Here is a 15,387-nt window from a genome sequence, read left to right on the forward strand (position 1 = left end):
CTGTAACGGGCAGAGCCCTCCGCACAGTGCACTGTGCTTTGAGCCAAGCTCTTCCTCCTTCAGTTTTGAAACCCTTGGGCATTCCAAGAGAAATGTAGTCCATGTGTTTCTGATTCATGTACACTTAAATCATTAAAATGTTGTTTTGTGAGAGTTATTTGATGTCTGAGGAGCCTATGAGGCTTCTTACTGAGACTTTTAAGATTTTTTTTCCTTTTTTCTTTTTTTTTTTAATTTTACTCTGGCTGAAACAGAAAGCAACATTTTGCTAAAACAGTGCCCGAGTTCAAACATATTCTCTCATCTCATATATTTGCACCCACATTATCGACCACAGGCTTTTACTAATGCCAGGACTGGCGAGACTGACATTCAGAAGTGTTAAAATAGAGAAACTGGAGAGAAAATGGAGCAGGGAGAAATCCAGCGAGATTCAAACCTGTGTTCCCCGAAATGTGCCAAAACAACAGTACCAGAGGGTGGAGAGTACATGCGTTTGCTACCCTGGTTAGGCTTGGGGACAGGGTGGCGCTCTCGGGGCACTGGGGGACAGCTAATACTGCACTTCCAAAGGCATAATCTCCTTGAAGCCTCACAGCAGCCCTCATTTCCCAGATGCGAAGCAGGCTTAGAGGTGCTAAGAGTGGGACCCAGAGTACACAGTTGGCTTGGACAGAAAGGAAAGATTACAGCTAAACTCTGACTCTGAGTTTCAGGCTCTTTTCAGAATATTTCAAGTTGAGTTTCTCTATGGATGTTGTATTTGAAATACCAGATGCACTAAGCTATTTTAGGGAGAAGCAGTACGACATAGTGGATAGGATCCCCTACCGCTTTCTGTGTGAACTTGGGTACATTTCTTAACCTCTCTGGGCAGTTTCCTTATCTGTAAAATGGGGATGATCCCATTACCCAACTATGCAAGATATAAAGATGATTAAAGGGAATTAACACATTTCTAGAATAGTCCCTGAAACCTAGGGTTCAATAAATGTTAACTACTCGTCATAAAAAAAAAAAAAAGAGCTGGATAATCTTGGCAAGTTGTAGAAACTCTCTGAGCCTCAGTTTCCTAGTTTGTAAAGTGAGTACAATAGTGTGACCCTTACAAGTTTGTAGGGGCGCTTAAGATGGTGCATACGCTTAGTGCTGTGCCTACACAGAAAAGGTTCTCCGTAAAATCTACTTTTCACACCCAGACATCCTTCTCCCTGTTGAGATTTAATTGTCATTGTTGTGGGGGGAGGAATTGTCTTCTTATTCAGCTCAGCTTAGATCTGGCACTGCAATTCTCCACAATCTCAGGGTGCAGATGTGTATACAATCCCGGGTCTTTCTCTACCCAGGGGGTGCGGGCACTCCTGCCGTGATGGACCCTCACTGGGCTGGATTGGTTGTGTGCCCCATGATGGTAAACAGAACAAATATTGCTTTTAAGTGGAGAAGAACCACTAGCCAACTGCAGGACTTGGGGGCTCCCTCACATTCCTGGCCAACGGCTCTGTTCACAGGGAAATCTGTCACTGTTTGCAGGCTGACTGCGGCTTTGGGATTTAGACCTTTTTTCCTTTCCTAGTGTAGATGTCAGAATTGCCTTCTTGGCTGGTTGTTTCTGCTTCACTGGTGTCTTTTTGCCAGTGTCCTGAGGAAGAGCAGGAAACTATAGCCATCTGGCAAGGGAGACTAAAGAGAAATTAGACTTTGTCCCTCTCCACCCTCACACACACACACACACACACACACACACACACACACACTCCATACAGTCACACACATTTACTCACACATTCACGAATACACACTAACACACACACACTCATATACATTCACTCACATTCACACAAACTCACTCATACCCATTCACACATTTACTCATATAGAATCACACACACATTCACAGACTCACACAAACATGTTCTCTCTCACACACATGCACACACACACACACACACACACACACACACACACAGATACAAACACCTTTTTGAGCCTCTCAGTTTTCTCTCAAGAGCTGGAGCCAGCCACACAGGATAAAGGAAGGAACTGGAGGAGCAGATCTTTTCAGGAAGAAGACAGATTCTGTTCTGTCAGGTTCCTATGAGTGTGTGTAAGAGCAAGTCAGAGGAGAGAGAGAGGGAGAGAGAGGAGGGAGAGAGAGGGAAAGAGGAGAGAGAAGAGGGAGGGAGGGAGAGAGAGAGAGGAAGAGGCAGAGGGAGAGAGGGGGAGAGGGGATCTGTTGCAGGCAGGGGAAGGCGTGACCTGAATGAAGAATGCCAGCCAATTCCAGAGACACACAGGGACCTCAGAACAAAGATAAGGCATCGCTGACACCACACCGGGGGACAAGCTCCCAGGCAAGTCAGGCCGAGGGGACCGAAGCCAGGCAGCCAGGAGCACCCCAGGCAGGAAAATGAGGTAAGTGCCAGGGCAGGAGTGGCCATGGGAGGGGGGGCCCTTTCAGGAACCAGGTGTCAAGTAGCCTAGGAAGGTTTGACCTTGTCTCCAGTCAGACTCACTCACCTGCCTGTCCTGCGGGTGTGGCAGGGGCTTCTCATCAATCCCTGGGGCTTTGAGAAGGGGGATGTGGGCTGGGTGCTGCCCTGGGACTGCGGAGACAGGCAGCTCCAAATGGGAGACTTTGTGCAAATCCTGCCCCACGCTGCCAGGGCTCAGTTTCTCCCTCTGCCAGTCTTGGGTGCTGTCTGCTGGCAAATGTGACTTTCCTCCTGTTGCCCTCAAGGATGATTTTTTGTTTTCCTTCCCTGCAAAGAGCATTGGTTTATCTCTTCCAACACTTTGTGAGTTAGGTATGTGTTTGTGTGTTTATTTGTTCGGACCGGAAAAGAAACCAGCTTCCCACAGCTCAACTCTGCGGTTTCTCAAACCTTCAGAAGTTTGCCAGTTAAAACCTCAATTTAGAAAATGAGAAACCTGTCCCCATTTTACAGTTCCCTATAAATTTCTGCATTTCTCACTGAAATCAGAGGCAGCTGGTGACATGAATCAGGCTATGAATTGTACCAAATGGCTCTTAAAGGGATACCACAAATTTAAAAAAAAAAGCCTTTGGCGTTCTAAATCCAGGACTTTAAATTCTAATTGTTTTTAAACTCTTCAACATTTCCTATTCCTCAGCCCGTATTTAGAGTTACTTGATCCTCCTTACCAGGCATTCCTTCTACGTTTTCCTCTGCAAGTCTCAAAATGCAACCACTATAATTATTTTTACTATTTTTAAGTGTTAATGGTGTTAAAAATACCAAAAAAAAAAAAGAAGAAGAAGAAGAAGAAGAAGAAGAAGGTAAAAGAAAAACACCCTGCTGACATGTTAAGACTCAGCACCTCTTTTCTCATTGATTTTCTTCTCAGTTGGAAAAAGGCTTCTATTTGTTTCTCTTCTGCAAAGTCACCTAGCAACTTTTCTGGGTCTGGGGCCAATGGGGGGCTTCGGACTGTGTTAACTCTTTGAGCTCAGATCACCTGTGGTTCAGAAAAATAATCAGTTCTCTAAGCTTAATTTGATCTGTTTTTTAAAAATCCGTTGTAACATTAAGCCTGCCATCTAACTTCCTTTCTCCTGAAAGAGATAGGATTTATGCCCATCTACATGGAGTGACAGTTCAACTGATCTGTGGAGAGCAGAATCTTATCCCACCACCCCAGGGCCCAACCATACCAATGTACAGGCTGATGAACAGCCCTGTGTCTTTCTGTTCATTCACTCCTTAACACACAACAGCTCCCCCCCACACACACACACCTTATTTTCCACCTCAAGGATCCGATTTTTCAAGCCACAGCTCAAACATCATCTCCTCTTCCCTGGCCAGCACCCCCAGAATGAGCATCCTCTCCTTTGTGCTATCCCTGCTCTTGGGAGCTACATCTCTCTTTGTCTTCAAAATAGTTCACTGTTCAAATCCCTATCGACTGACTGCTCCTTAAGTAGAGGATCTGTCTCTCATTCACCTTAGTATGTCCAGTACCTAGCATAATGCCTGTTTCCTATTAGGGTTTCAATAAATATTAGCTGAATAGAATTCAGTCCACTAGCAAACCGGTCAGTGGAGAAATGCTCCACTAGAAGTCTCGAAAGAGACTTGCCTCATAGGGACACAAGACGTCAGAGTTTGCAAAGTACTTTTAAAGGCCTCTCTTTTCTGGCCCGTAGATTTTAGATGAAGTAAGGATTTACAGAGAAGTGAGGATAAAAGCAGTTAAGCAACTTGTCCAAAGCCACGCAGATGATCTTGAAAAGGCTCTGACTCAAACTTGAGTCTTCAGACTCCGAGTCCAGGATTTTTTTCTACTACACACATTCCACCAGACTCTCAACCAAGTGTATAATCCTATACCAATAGCTCCCGATTCTAGCCATACATTAGGATCATCTGTGATGCTTTCACAAGTGCCAATGACCAGACCTCACTCCAGACCAATTAAACTAGAATTTGTTGGAGAGGGGCTTTGTTATTAGTATCTTTTTTTTTTAATTTCTACATAAACCCATGAGTTTTTAAATTATTTTTCACAGGATTAATTGCTTTGGCCAAATGCCTAGACATGATATGGGCATGGACCCAGCAGCTTCCTCTGTTAGCTTTTGTTACTCCCTTCTTCTGTTGAAGCTAATTCACCATATGGTGTTGGGCATGACATGTCACTACTTGGGATATCCTTTTCATCATCTATCAAATAAGGGCATTGTCCAAGGGATCTACACAGTCGCTTTCGACTCTCCTACTCACAAACAGTCTTGGTGTCGTGTAGGTTGGAGGGAGGGAGGGAGGGAAGGGAGGGGAGGGAAAGAAGAGGATACAAAGTGCTACTTCTTCCACAATCATTGACACAAGGGGGCATTTTGTGCACTCCACATAGCTTGCTCCTGCAGAGGGCCTATCCAATCCCAGCTTTAGGGATTGTTTGACATGTCAAGCAAATGTAGCTAAACTTTTTGATTAGCTCGAGAATAGGTAGAAGGTGTCAGGAATTCCGCAGCCCGTGCCTGCTGTATAGGAAACAAGAAACATCCAGAGGGTTTAAACAAAAGCTGCCACTTACATTCTTCGATTGGCAGCTCCTAAAGCAAGCAGGCATAGGCTCGAGCCCATTATGTGCAAGAAGATATTTGTTTCATATGTTTGAAACTGTTTGGCGATGCAAGCAAAATAGAACAGAAAGCTTGTTCCCACACTGGCCCATTACCTACCACATGTGGGCCTTTGGGACTGAATGAGGTTGCTAAGGGCATCCAGCGCCTGACAAGACCAGCATTAGGAGGCTCGGAGTCTCCTCCATGTGGTCTGGAAAAAGTAGGCACGGAGAAAGTTGACCTTTCAGCTTTGCATAATCTGGGTGTCCCTATTGCAGTGAAGCCCAGCTTGGGAGCCAAAGTTCTTTCCTAACCTCTGCTTTTCGGGAAGCAGCATGATGGGATAATTATAACTAATGTTTGCTGAGGGCTGGGTTGTTAACAAAGGACTTTCCAATCCACCTTTCCTCTGATAGCAGCCGTGTAGCGAGTAATTATTTTCACCGCTTACCGGATGAGGACACTGAGACCTTAGGTGGCTTCCCCAAGATGGGTCAGGTAAATAAAGTCAAAGGCTGGACTTGAAACTAGCTCTTTTGACCCAAGGCTAGGGCTCTCCCCTCCCCAGGCAGAACTGAACCAGAACTCCCAGACCTGGCAACATTCGTTCCTTTCCTTACTTGAAATTGGGGCTGCCTGCCCCTGAAAGATGGGGTTTCTAGATTCTGCTTTCCTGGGAGTTCACAGGAGAGCTTAACCTATGGCTTCCCTTCTCTCTGTCTTGGAGGCCCTCCCTCCAAGATTGGTTTTTAAAAAAATATTGGCCCTGGCAATTGGATTAAAACATTTTGTTTCCTCAGTCGAAATCTCACAGGTTCCTATTGCAGGTATAGTGGAAAAAAATTAAATGACTGTATTATTTCCTTTTTATTGAAAAAACAGTATAAGTTCCTTCTTGACAAATATGCACATTGCATATACACAACAATTAAAGTTAAGATATTCATATTCCCACTTCAGAGATAGCCACTGTTAATACACTGGTGATATCCTTCTAGGCCTTTTTGCACTTACCTCTTTACCTTTCATGTAAATACCATATGAGACAGCTAGATAATCTACATTTATAGTTATCTTGATGGGTTACATGTTCAAAAATTCATGTATGTGCATATATACACATATATGCATCTCTGTGCTGGGGAGGGAGAGTTAGGGAGAAACAACTTTCCAATTAGCAAAGTGTAGCCATTACAGTAGTCCCTGTTCATCCAGGGAGGCTAGGTTCCTCAGAGGACGCCTGAAACCACAGATAGCAGGGAACCCTATGTATTTCCTATACATACACACATACCTATGGTCAAGTTTAATTTATTAATTAGGTGCAGTAAGAGATTAACAATAGTAACTAATAATAAAATAGAACAATGATAACAATATACTGCAATAAAATTATGTGAATGGGGTCGGTTTCAAAAATATCTTTTTTTAACATTTTTAAATTTAAATTCAATTAATTAACATGTAATATATTATTGGTTTCAGAGGTACAGACCTGTGACTCATCAGTCTTCTATAATACCCAGGGCTCATTACATCACATGCCTTCCTTAAAGTCCATCACCCAGTTACCCCATCCTTCCATCCCCTTCTCTCCAGCAACCCTCAGTTTGTTTCCTGTGATTAAGAGTCTCTTATGGTTTGTCTCCCTCTCTCTCTGGTTTCACCTTATTTTATTTTTTCCTCTCTTCTCTTATGATCCTCTGTTTTGTTTCTTAAATTCCATGTATCAGTGAGACCATATGATAATTGTCTTTCTCCGACTGGCTTATTTCGCTTAACATAATAACCTCTAGTTCCATCCACGTCGTTGCAAATGGCAAGATTTCACTTTTGACAGCTAGGTAATATTCCATTGTATGTATAGACCACATCTTCTTTATCCATTCATCCGTCCATGGACAGCTGGGCTCTTTCTGTAGTTTGGCTATTGTGGACATTGCTGCTATAAACATTGGGGTGTACGTGCCTCTTCAGAACCTACATTTGTTTCTTTAGGGTAAATACGTGACCAGCAATTGCTGGGTCATATGGTATCTCTATTTTCAACTTTTTGAGGTAACTCCATACTGTTTTCTGGCATGGCTGCACCAGCGTGCACTCCCACCAACACCGTAAGATAGTTCCCCCTTTTACAAATCCTCGCCAACTTCTGTCCTTTCCTGACTTGTTACTTTTAGCTGTTCTGACCAGTGTGAGGTGGTATCTTATTGTGGTTTTGATTTCCCTGATGCCGAATGATGATGAGCATTTTTTCATGTGTCTGTTGGCCATTTATGTCTTCTTTGGAGAAACGTCTGTTCATGTCTTCTGCCCATTTCTTGATTAGATTATTTGTTCTTTGGGTGTTGAGTTTGACAAGTTCTTTATAGATTTTGGATACTAGCCCTTTATCTGATAAGTCACTTACAAATATCTTCTCCCAGGGCACCTGGGTGGCTCAGTGGATTAAGCCGCTGCCTTCAGCTCAGGTCAGGATCTCAGGGTGCTGGGATCCAGCCCTGCATCGGGCTCTCTGCTCAGCAGGGAGCCTGCTTCCCCCTTTCTCTCTGCCTGCCTCTCTGCCTACTTGTGATCTCTCTCTCTCTCTGTCAAATAAATAAATAAAATCTTTTAAAAACGAAAAAGCAACAACAAAAAAATAAATATCTTCTCCCATTCTGTCGGTTGTCTTTTGGTTTTGTTGACTGTTTCCTTTGCTGTGCAAAAACTTTTGATCTTGATGAAGTTCTAATAGTTCATTTTGCCCTTGCTTCCCTTGCCTTTGGCAATGTTTCTAGGAAGAAGTTACTGCGGCTGAGGTCAAAGAGGTTGCTGCCTGTGTTCTCCTCAAGGATTTTGATGGATTCCTGTCTCACATTTAGGTCTTTCATCCATTTTGACTCTATTTTTGTGTATGGTATAAGGAAATGGCCCAGTTTCATTCTTCTGCATATGGCTGTCCAATTTTCCCAACACCAGTTGTTGAAAAGACTGTCTTTTTTCCACTGGATATTCTTTCCTGCTTTGTCGAAGATTGGTTGACCATACATTTGAGCGTCTGTTTCTGGGTTCTCTATTCTGTTCCATTGATCTATGTGTCTGTTTCTGTGCCAGTACCAGACTGTCTTGATGAGTACAGCTTTGTAATAGAGCCTGAAGTCTGGAATTGTGATGCCACCAGCTTTGTTTTTCTTTTTCAAAATTCCTTTGGCTATTCGGTGTCTTTTCTGGTTCCATATGTATTCTAGGATTATTTGTTCCAGTTCTGTGAAAAAAGTTGATGTTATTCTGGTAGGGATTGCTTTGAATATGTAGATTGCTTTAGGTTGCATAGACATTTTAACAATATTTGTTCTTCCAACCCATGATCATGGAACGTTTTTCCATTTCTTTGTGCCTTCCTCAATTTTTTTCATGAATGCTCTATAGTTTTCTGAGTACAGATTCTTTCCCTCTTTGGTTAGGTTTATTCCTACGTATCTTACGTTTTTAGGTGCAATTGTAAATGGGATTGACTCCTTAATTTCTCTTTCTTCTGTCTCACTGTTAGTGAATAGGAATGCAACTGATTTCTGTGCACTGATTTTGTCTTCCAAAATACCTTAATTGTACTGCATTCACCCTTCTTCTGATGATACTGAGATGATAAAATGCCTATGTGATGAGATGAAGTGAGGGGAATGACATAAGCACTGTGACGTATCATTAGGCTATTACTGACCTTCGGACAACGTGTCAGAAGGGGGACCATCTTGCTTCTGGACCAAGGCTGACCATGAGTAACTGAAACCATGGAAAAGAAAATGGTGGATACAGGGGAGCCACTGTAATCAAAGAATTCTAGTATAATTTTCCAGCATGGATTTTAGGACTTTCTTTCATACATTCATTCATCTATTCATTTTATTCATTCATCATCTATTATATACCAGGCTATATGCTAGATCCTTTATATACATCATCTCTAATGCTCATGTGAGTCCTATAATTACAAATTATCATATCCTCTAGACATACAAGGAAACTGGGCCTCAGAGAAACTATTATCCAATATTTCACAACCAGTAAGTAGAAGAATGTGGATTTGAACCCAAATACATCTAACTTCAGGGGCTGTGTCTAAAGCAGTGCAGTGTGAGATAAGCAGAATAGGAGCACATTCAGGGAGCTGTGGAATCTGGAGGTGTAAAGGTTACTTATCACGTAGGAAGACTTAAGCTGGATGGTGGAGGATAAATAAGGCAAGCAGATGAAGAATGGGTAGGGCATGTGCAAGGGGACCAAGGCAGGACAGGCATGGCATACTTTCAGAATGACATGCCAGGGCATAGCTGGCACTGAGATGAGGCTGGACAGGCAGATCAATGCTAGATCAAAAAGGGCTCACCTGCCATCCTGGGAGTAGATGCTTAATCCTGCAGGCACAGTGAAGCAGCAGGGTCACATGTGTGCTTCAGAAAATAAACTTTGGCAGAAAAGTGCTGAGTGATGTAAAGTGGGGGACAAGAAAGATTACTTAGGATACACTAGCAATAGGCCAGTTAAGAACATTTAAATTCATAGACTGGAGAGAAACAAGTGGATTTCCAAAACATAGGAAACAGAATACATAGGACTTAGGGAAGAAGTTTATGTGCCAGGTTTGGGGTATTTGAGTTCAAGATCATTGGGTCTTGCAGGGGGAGCAATCTATAAGATGCCCGATGTGGTGCATGTTGACCATGAGGGTTCTGACTAGCCTTGGACATCTGAATCATTATTGCGCCACTTTGGGTGTGTTCCGTTAAGTTTTATTGAGTTTTCCTTGTGCCTTGCTTATGCAATTCTTTTAACAGTCCATTATCTCTGATGCCTAAAGCTGGAAATAAATTGTAGGTTTCTGATCCTTTTATAAGAATACTTACCAAGAGGGGGAAAAAAAAAACTTGTTTTGCTTATTCTTTCTTAGTTCAAAACTTTGCATACCTTGACTGATTTTGTTACATCTGTTTAAGAAATGCAAGATCTCATCATTGAGTATAAGTCTCATCCCAGCATTACCATGTCACTATTATTTACTTTTTATAAAACTGAACCAAGTGTTTGTGATTCTTAAATGAAGCCCAAGTTGAAGAAAGGATATTGACTTTTACCTAATTATGAAATTTACATTCTCTACAGTAAAATAATATGTGTCAGAGTCCCAAATAGGGGATTATCTAGGAGACTTGAATACTTATTAAATCTTCAGAAGAACACCATTGGAAGAAACTGTAGAATTCATGGAGTCATCATCTACCTGTAGAATAAACTGGATAAGCAAGGCTCCAGGTGGAGAAAAGTAAGAACAGCAGGCCAGTGGCAGAGATGTGCCAACAGCTTGGTCTCCTAGCTGCTTAGTTAAGGGGTGAGGACCTGTGTCCATGAATGTAAGTAGATCCATTCATGTCTTTCAGGTGGCTCCTTCTCTGTCACGCTCTGTGCTTCTCCTTCTTGAAAGCTTCAGCCCATACCGTGGAGCTTAACAATATGTTTGGCCAGATTCAGTCACCTGGCTATCCAGACTCCTATCCAAGTGATTCAGAGGTGACTTGGAATATCACTGTCCCAGAGGGATTTCGGATCAAGCTTTACTTCATGCACTTCAACTTGGAATCCTCCTACCTTTGTGAATATGACTATGTGAAGGTGAGACCATTGATGTACCCTAACTGAGCCAGGTTCTCTACTGGAGAATCTGCTGGGAGTTAGAGAAACCTAGATGAATTAGATACTGTGCTTACCCTCCCAGGGTAGCAGTCCAGTGAGGAAGACACACAAAGTTACAACCTGATGAATGAAGGTTGGAGTATGCTAGGTGCAGGCTGAGTGGTAGACCTAGAAAGGACCAGAAGAAAAATTGTGGCTGGCAATGTATAACTCAGACAAATATACCCTCCCCTTTTTCTTTCTGTTCCTAAAGTCCTTAATGTTTCCAGTAAAGAAAAGAGCAGAGACCCCAAAGTAAGCATAACTAGACTGAAGCACAGCCATAATTATGTCCAAACCGGACAAATTAGAAAGAATTGCCACTTCCGTAAGTAATGATCAAGTGCTGGGGAAGGGCTGGGTATGCAGGAGTACACAGTAGCAGGTGAAATCAGAAGGTTGGATTGGGGTGAGATTCTGAAGGGTCTTGAATGTGATGCTAAGGAGTTTGGATTTTCTCTGCAAAGGGTGTGGGCAAGGTTGGGGGGCACCATCAGAGGTAGATGTAAAAACCACGTGGAAAAGGAGCAGGAAATGATTAGAACATTGAAGCAATATTCCCTGGAATTTAGAGAGAAGCCACAAACAATGCCGTGGACGGGAAGCTGTCTTTGAAAGGGGGGCTGAGAGAGGTTGGAATACTTGTGAAAGATCAAGTTTACTATGGCTGTGTCTGGCTCAAAGAGAGGTGGAGGCCTAAGAACCTACTTTCTAATCTTTCTGTGGCTCTCTGGAAAAGTTCTCATTAAACCACTCTAGAGTAGATTTTATATATTTTTAGTGTTAATGTGGTCTCTGTTCTCCGTAGTCGGTAATTCAACAAGAGTTAACCTTGTATTAACCAGAATGTTCGATCAACGGCAAAGTAGTGAATTTACAATGTACTTCTATTCTTGTAATCTCATTCACTCTTTGAAACAATCCTGTAAGACAGGTACTATTACTGTCATCCTTCATAGACAAAGGAACAAACCCAAGAAGGTGAAGCTACAGCTAGCAAGTGGTGGGTCCATTTCCAAACCCATGTCTGCTGACTTGCAATCCCATGCTTTTCTGGCTACACCAAACTGCTCTCAAGTTGCTCTCCGCTGAGCCCCAGGGTACTGCAGGGGCTTGTAAGTCTATTGTTGGGAGGAGGGGGACAGTAAGTGGGACTATGAACCCCCACCCTGCTTGAACTCTTTTTAAGTGTCGGGTATTGCTTATTTTATATGTTGGGTCTGCATCAAATATCTCATTTACAACAAGGTTCCTGTGACTAAAAACTTTCCCGAATTGGTGCCCTCTGACAGTTTCTTAACTTCAGCACTTTTGATATTTTGAGCCAGGTAATTCCTTCTTGAGGAAAGTTGTTTGGAGAATTATAGGACTTTTAGCAATATCCTTGCCTTCCCTTCACTAGATACCAATATCACTCTCCCTCCAGTTGTGACAACCAAGTATGTCTCTAGAAGTTGCCCATGTCCTCAGAGGGACAGAATCTCCTAATCTGAGAACCACCGCTCAGTGGGATGCTGCCTTCTGTGAATGTCCTGGGCTGGGGACTATGAGAATTTAAAGATACAAAAGATCTGGTCCCTTACAAAGAGAGATGAACCTAGAAAAGTAGCCATTGCGTAAGATGGAAAAGAGTAAGGACACCAAGAGACTGAAAGATACAGAATGAGGAGAAGGGAGCTGGTTGCTTTAGGAGATGCTGTGGGTGGCCATCTAGACTGACTAAGAGTTCTCAGGAATTCATTAAAAATGGAGCTGACTTCTCAGAGTCACAAGGTTCCCACAAGGAGGATTCACTGAGACTCTATGTGTCAATCATCATAAAGTGAAATTTCTGACAACATGTTAGTTATGTCTTCCAGAATATAATCCAGCCTCTGCCAGAGGCAGACTCCAGGAAAAGATGCATTATGGGTAGGGGCCATTAGGTTAACAGACTCCTCCAGCCCATTCCCCCAACTAATGCTGGTCATAAAACTGGGGCATTCTCAAATATTTGGATTAGAAAGTGTACTTAACCAGAGGAAAATGACCAAACTTGGCTTAATAGGACAGTAAGTTCCAAGATTTAAACAAGGCTAGATGTGAACTTTCTAACTGCTTTCTTCTCTATTTTCTAACATGTCAACCATTGAGGATTTTTTTCAGTGAAAACATTTGCTTTTACAAGTAGCTAAGGCCTTAAGACTATGGACATTACAGATTTTTTTTTTCTTGAGCTGTAACAGTAACTTACTTTCATTATCCGCCCTCCCTTCATCCACCTGAGGAATTGACTTTCAATTCATATACACTAAGCAATCATTTCTCACAAGTTCTCCTCTTGTTCAGACAGCTGCCCAGCTTGACCTTGTTAAGACTCCCTTGTAGAGATAATAAACACACAACAGAGGATTTAACTCACTCCTTTGTCCCTAACAAACTGAACTTCCTGGCAAGGCAGATTAAGTTGCTGACATCAGCTGCATTTTGTAATGGAAAAACAACAACAACAACAACAAACAACAACAACAACAAACAACAAGGTACTCTTCAAGGGCCATGATAGAATAAGAAGACCTCTTCTGACACTGAATTAAGGACCCTGGCAAACATTCTATGCAAAACTTGACCTTTGTGGCTGGAGGATATTTTGGAAACTGATTGATGGGTTTCATCAGGAACAGTGAGATACCTTCCTGAAAGTCCAGGCAGATGGAGGTAGGTCCCCTGGAGGGGTAGCATGATCCTGGATTCTTGCCCGGGATTCAGGAAATGCCTGAGCTAGTCCCCCATCTGCCACTAACTCCTGAATGAAAAAAATCTTAGAGTACTCTCTCCACTGAAAATAAGATCATGACCCCTGGGCATAGCAAAGAAGCAGTCTGCTCCCTGAAGGGCCCTACAGTTCTTGCATCTAGGCTTTCAGACACCTTCTCCCAATTCCTTTAGGAAAAGGGATTAGCGTATTGGGCAGGGAGGGCAAAGTGTATCTTTCTGCTTGTGCTGACTCCCTTCCAGAATGCCATCCCAGCATCTACATCAGCCTCCCTGCAGAGGTTCCAGTGGCCATGGGGCCTGAGCAGGACTCCCTGCTCGGGACACAGCCCCTTGATTGGCTGACCATGGGTGCTCAGGTAGAGACGGACCCTGTGCTCCTGTCCGCAAGCACCCGGCGGAGCTCCTTTCCCGGAGTCACGAGCTCACAGAATGCCATGGTGCGGTGACTCTCTGGAGACTCACCTAATCCATAGCTTTGAGAGCATAGTTTTCCAAACACTTTCTCCCAGTTTCCTTCAAACAAATCCTCTCCTAGGCCCGATATAAGAAACAGAAGAGCGGCTAGCAGGTCGAAGGCGGCTCTGAGGCTCATTTGGCTCACTGGTCCTCCTCCTTCACCCTGAAGGTCCTACCTTAGAGGATTTACGTCCTGGGTATTGCTTTAGTCCCCTCTGCACAGAAGCAGAGGCTGGAGCTCAGAATTCAGGCACAAGACTAGTACTCTGGCCTCGGAACCCCTGATCCCAGAAGCCTTCCACATGCAGTTGAAACCCGTTCCCTTTTTCTACTGGCCCCCTCCCCTTTTCCCCTCAGAATATGTGCCTCTCCTGGCTGTGACTGAGAGCAGGAAGAAAGCAGCCACATGCCATGTCATTCCCGGAGTAGTCGATATCCCTCTCCAAAATTCCGTTTTCTCATCTGTTCCATGAGGGGGTGACATGAGATGATCCCTTAAGTCTCTTAAATTCCTGGACTCTAATCCTCCTCCTCCTGCCAGAACTGGACAGATGACCCCACCAAACCCTCATTAGCCTAGTGAGGATAATGCCAGAAACCGGCAATAATATGTTACAGCTTCCACTTCTCTGAGTTCTGTGGCCCATAAGCTTTCCAGTAAGAGCCTACCGTCTGCTGGGGTTGCCTTAGTGACACGTCATTCAAAGAAACGTGTAAACACACCGTACCACCACTGTCCTTTCCCAAGCAACTTTAAATATCACTGATTTCCATTTGATGGGATAGTAGCCCCTATTTTGGTGCTTTTCCACTCTGTAGCTGAGCTCCCCTGGCAGGCGAAGGAGTAGATTTAAAGCACCCTCCAGCTCACAGGGTCCCTTTCTGGCCCATCGGGGTGACAATGACTCAGTACTACAGTAGCTTGAGGAAGAGCAGGACCCCGGAGCTGAGGTCCGGATGCTGTCATTTTATGAAAATTCCTCTTCGGCCTGATTTCCCGCAGTCTTCAGTCTTCGAGGTGTGTGCACATCTGCACAACAGCATCTGCTTCCTGGGAATGTGGCTGCAATGTGTGGATTCCTGCATGCATAGATGAGGCGTACGAGTCACAGTCGGTGAAAGTTGCAGGCGAAGGGCAGAGCACGGGCGCTGGCTGGGGAGTCAGGAGGGCTGGCTTCTTGGGGTCATTCTCCACTAATGAGCTTTGGGTGGGTGAATATTTCTGGAGATGACTCTGCTTCCTCCTCTCTCAAATATAGGAAGTTGAAACCGCCAGTCTCCAAAGACACCTTAGCCCTGATATCCTGTGCATCTAAGACCTCAGAAATCACCATCATGACCGAAGCCTAGGGAAGGATAGTTCATTGGCCAAG

The 15,387-nt window shown here is 43.6% G+C and overlaps 1 protein-coding gene across 2 annotated transcripts in view; it reads left to right on the forward strand.

The window, feature by feature from the left end:
• Positions 1–2,206: 2,206 nt before the first annotated feature.
• Positions 2,207–15,387, forward strand: part of LOC111147948 (mannan binding lectin serine peptidase 1) — a 62,435-nt gene continuing 49,254 nt past the window's right edge. Inside the window, exons 1-2 of one of the 2 annotated variants that reach the window (XM_022504222.1) lie at positions 2,207–2,415; positions 10,510–10,741. In XM_022504222.1, coding sequence (XP_022359930.1) covers positions 2,411–2,415; positions 10,510–10,741 — 237 coding nt within the window. In that variant the 5' untranslated portion in view covers positions 2,207–2,410. The remainder of the gene's footprint in view (positions 2,416–10,509; positions 10,742–15,387) is intronic. The other variant, XM_022504232.1, reaches the window with a different exon arrangement.

Source organism: Enhydra lutris, unplaced genomic scaffold (assembly GCF_002288905.1).
Source record: "Enhydra lutris kenyoni isolate GAN:26980312 unplaced genomic scaffold, ASM228890v2 scaffoldscaffold2, whole genome shotgun sequence".
Classification (NCBI taxonomy): Eukaryota; Metazoa; Chordata; class Mammalia; order Carnivora; family Mustelidae; genus Enhydra; species Enhydra lutris.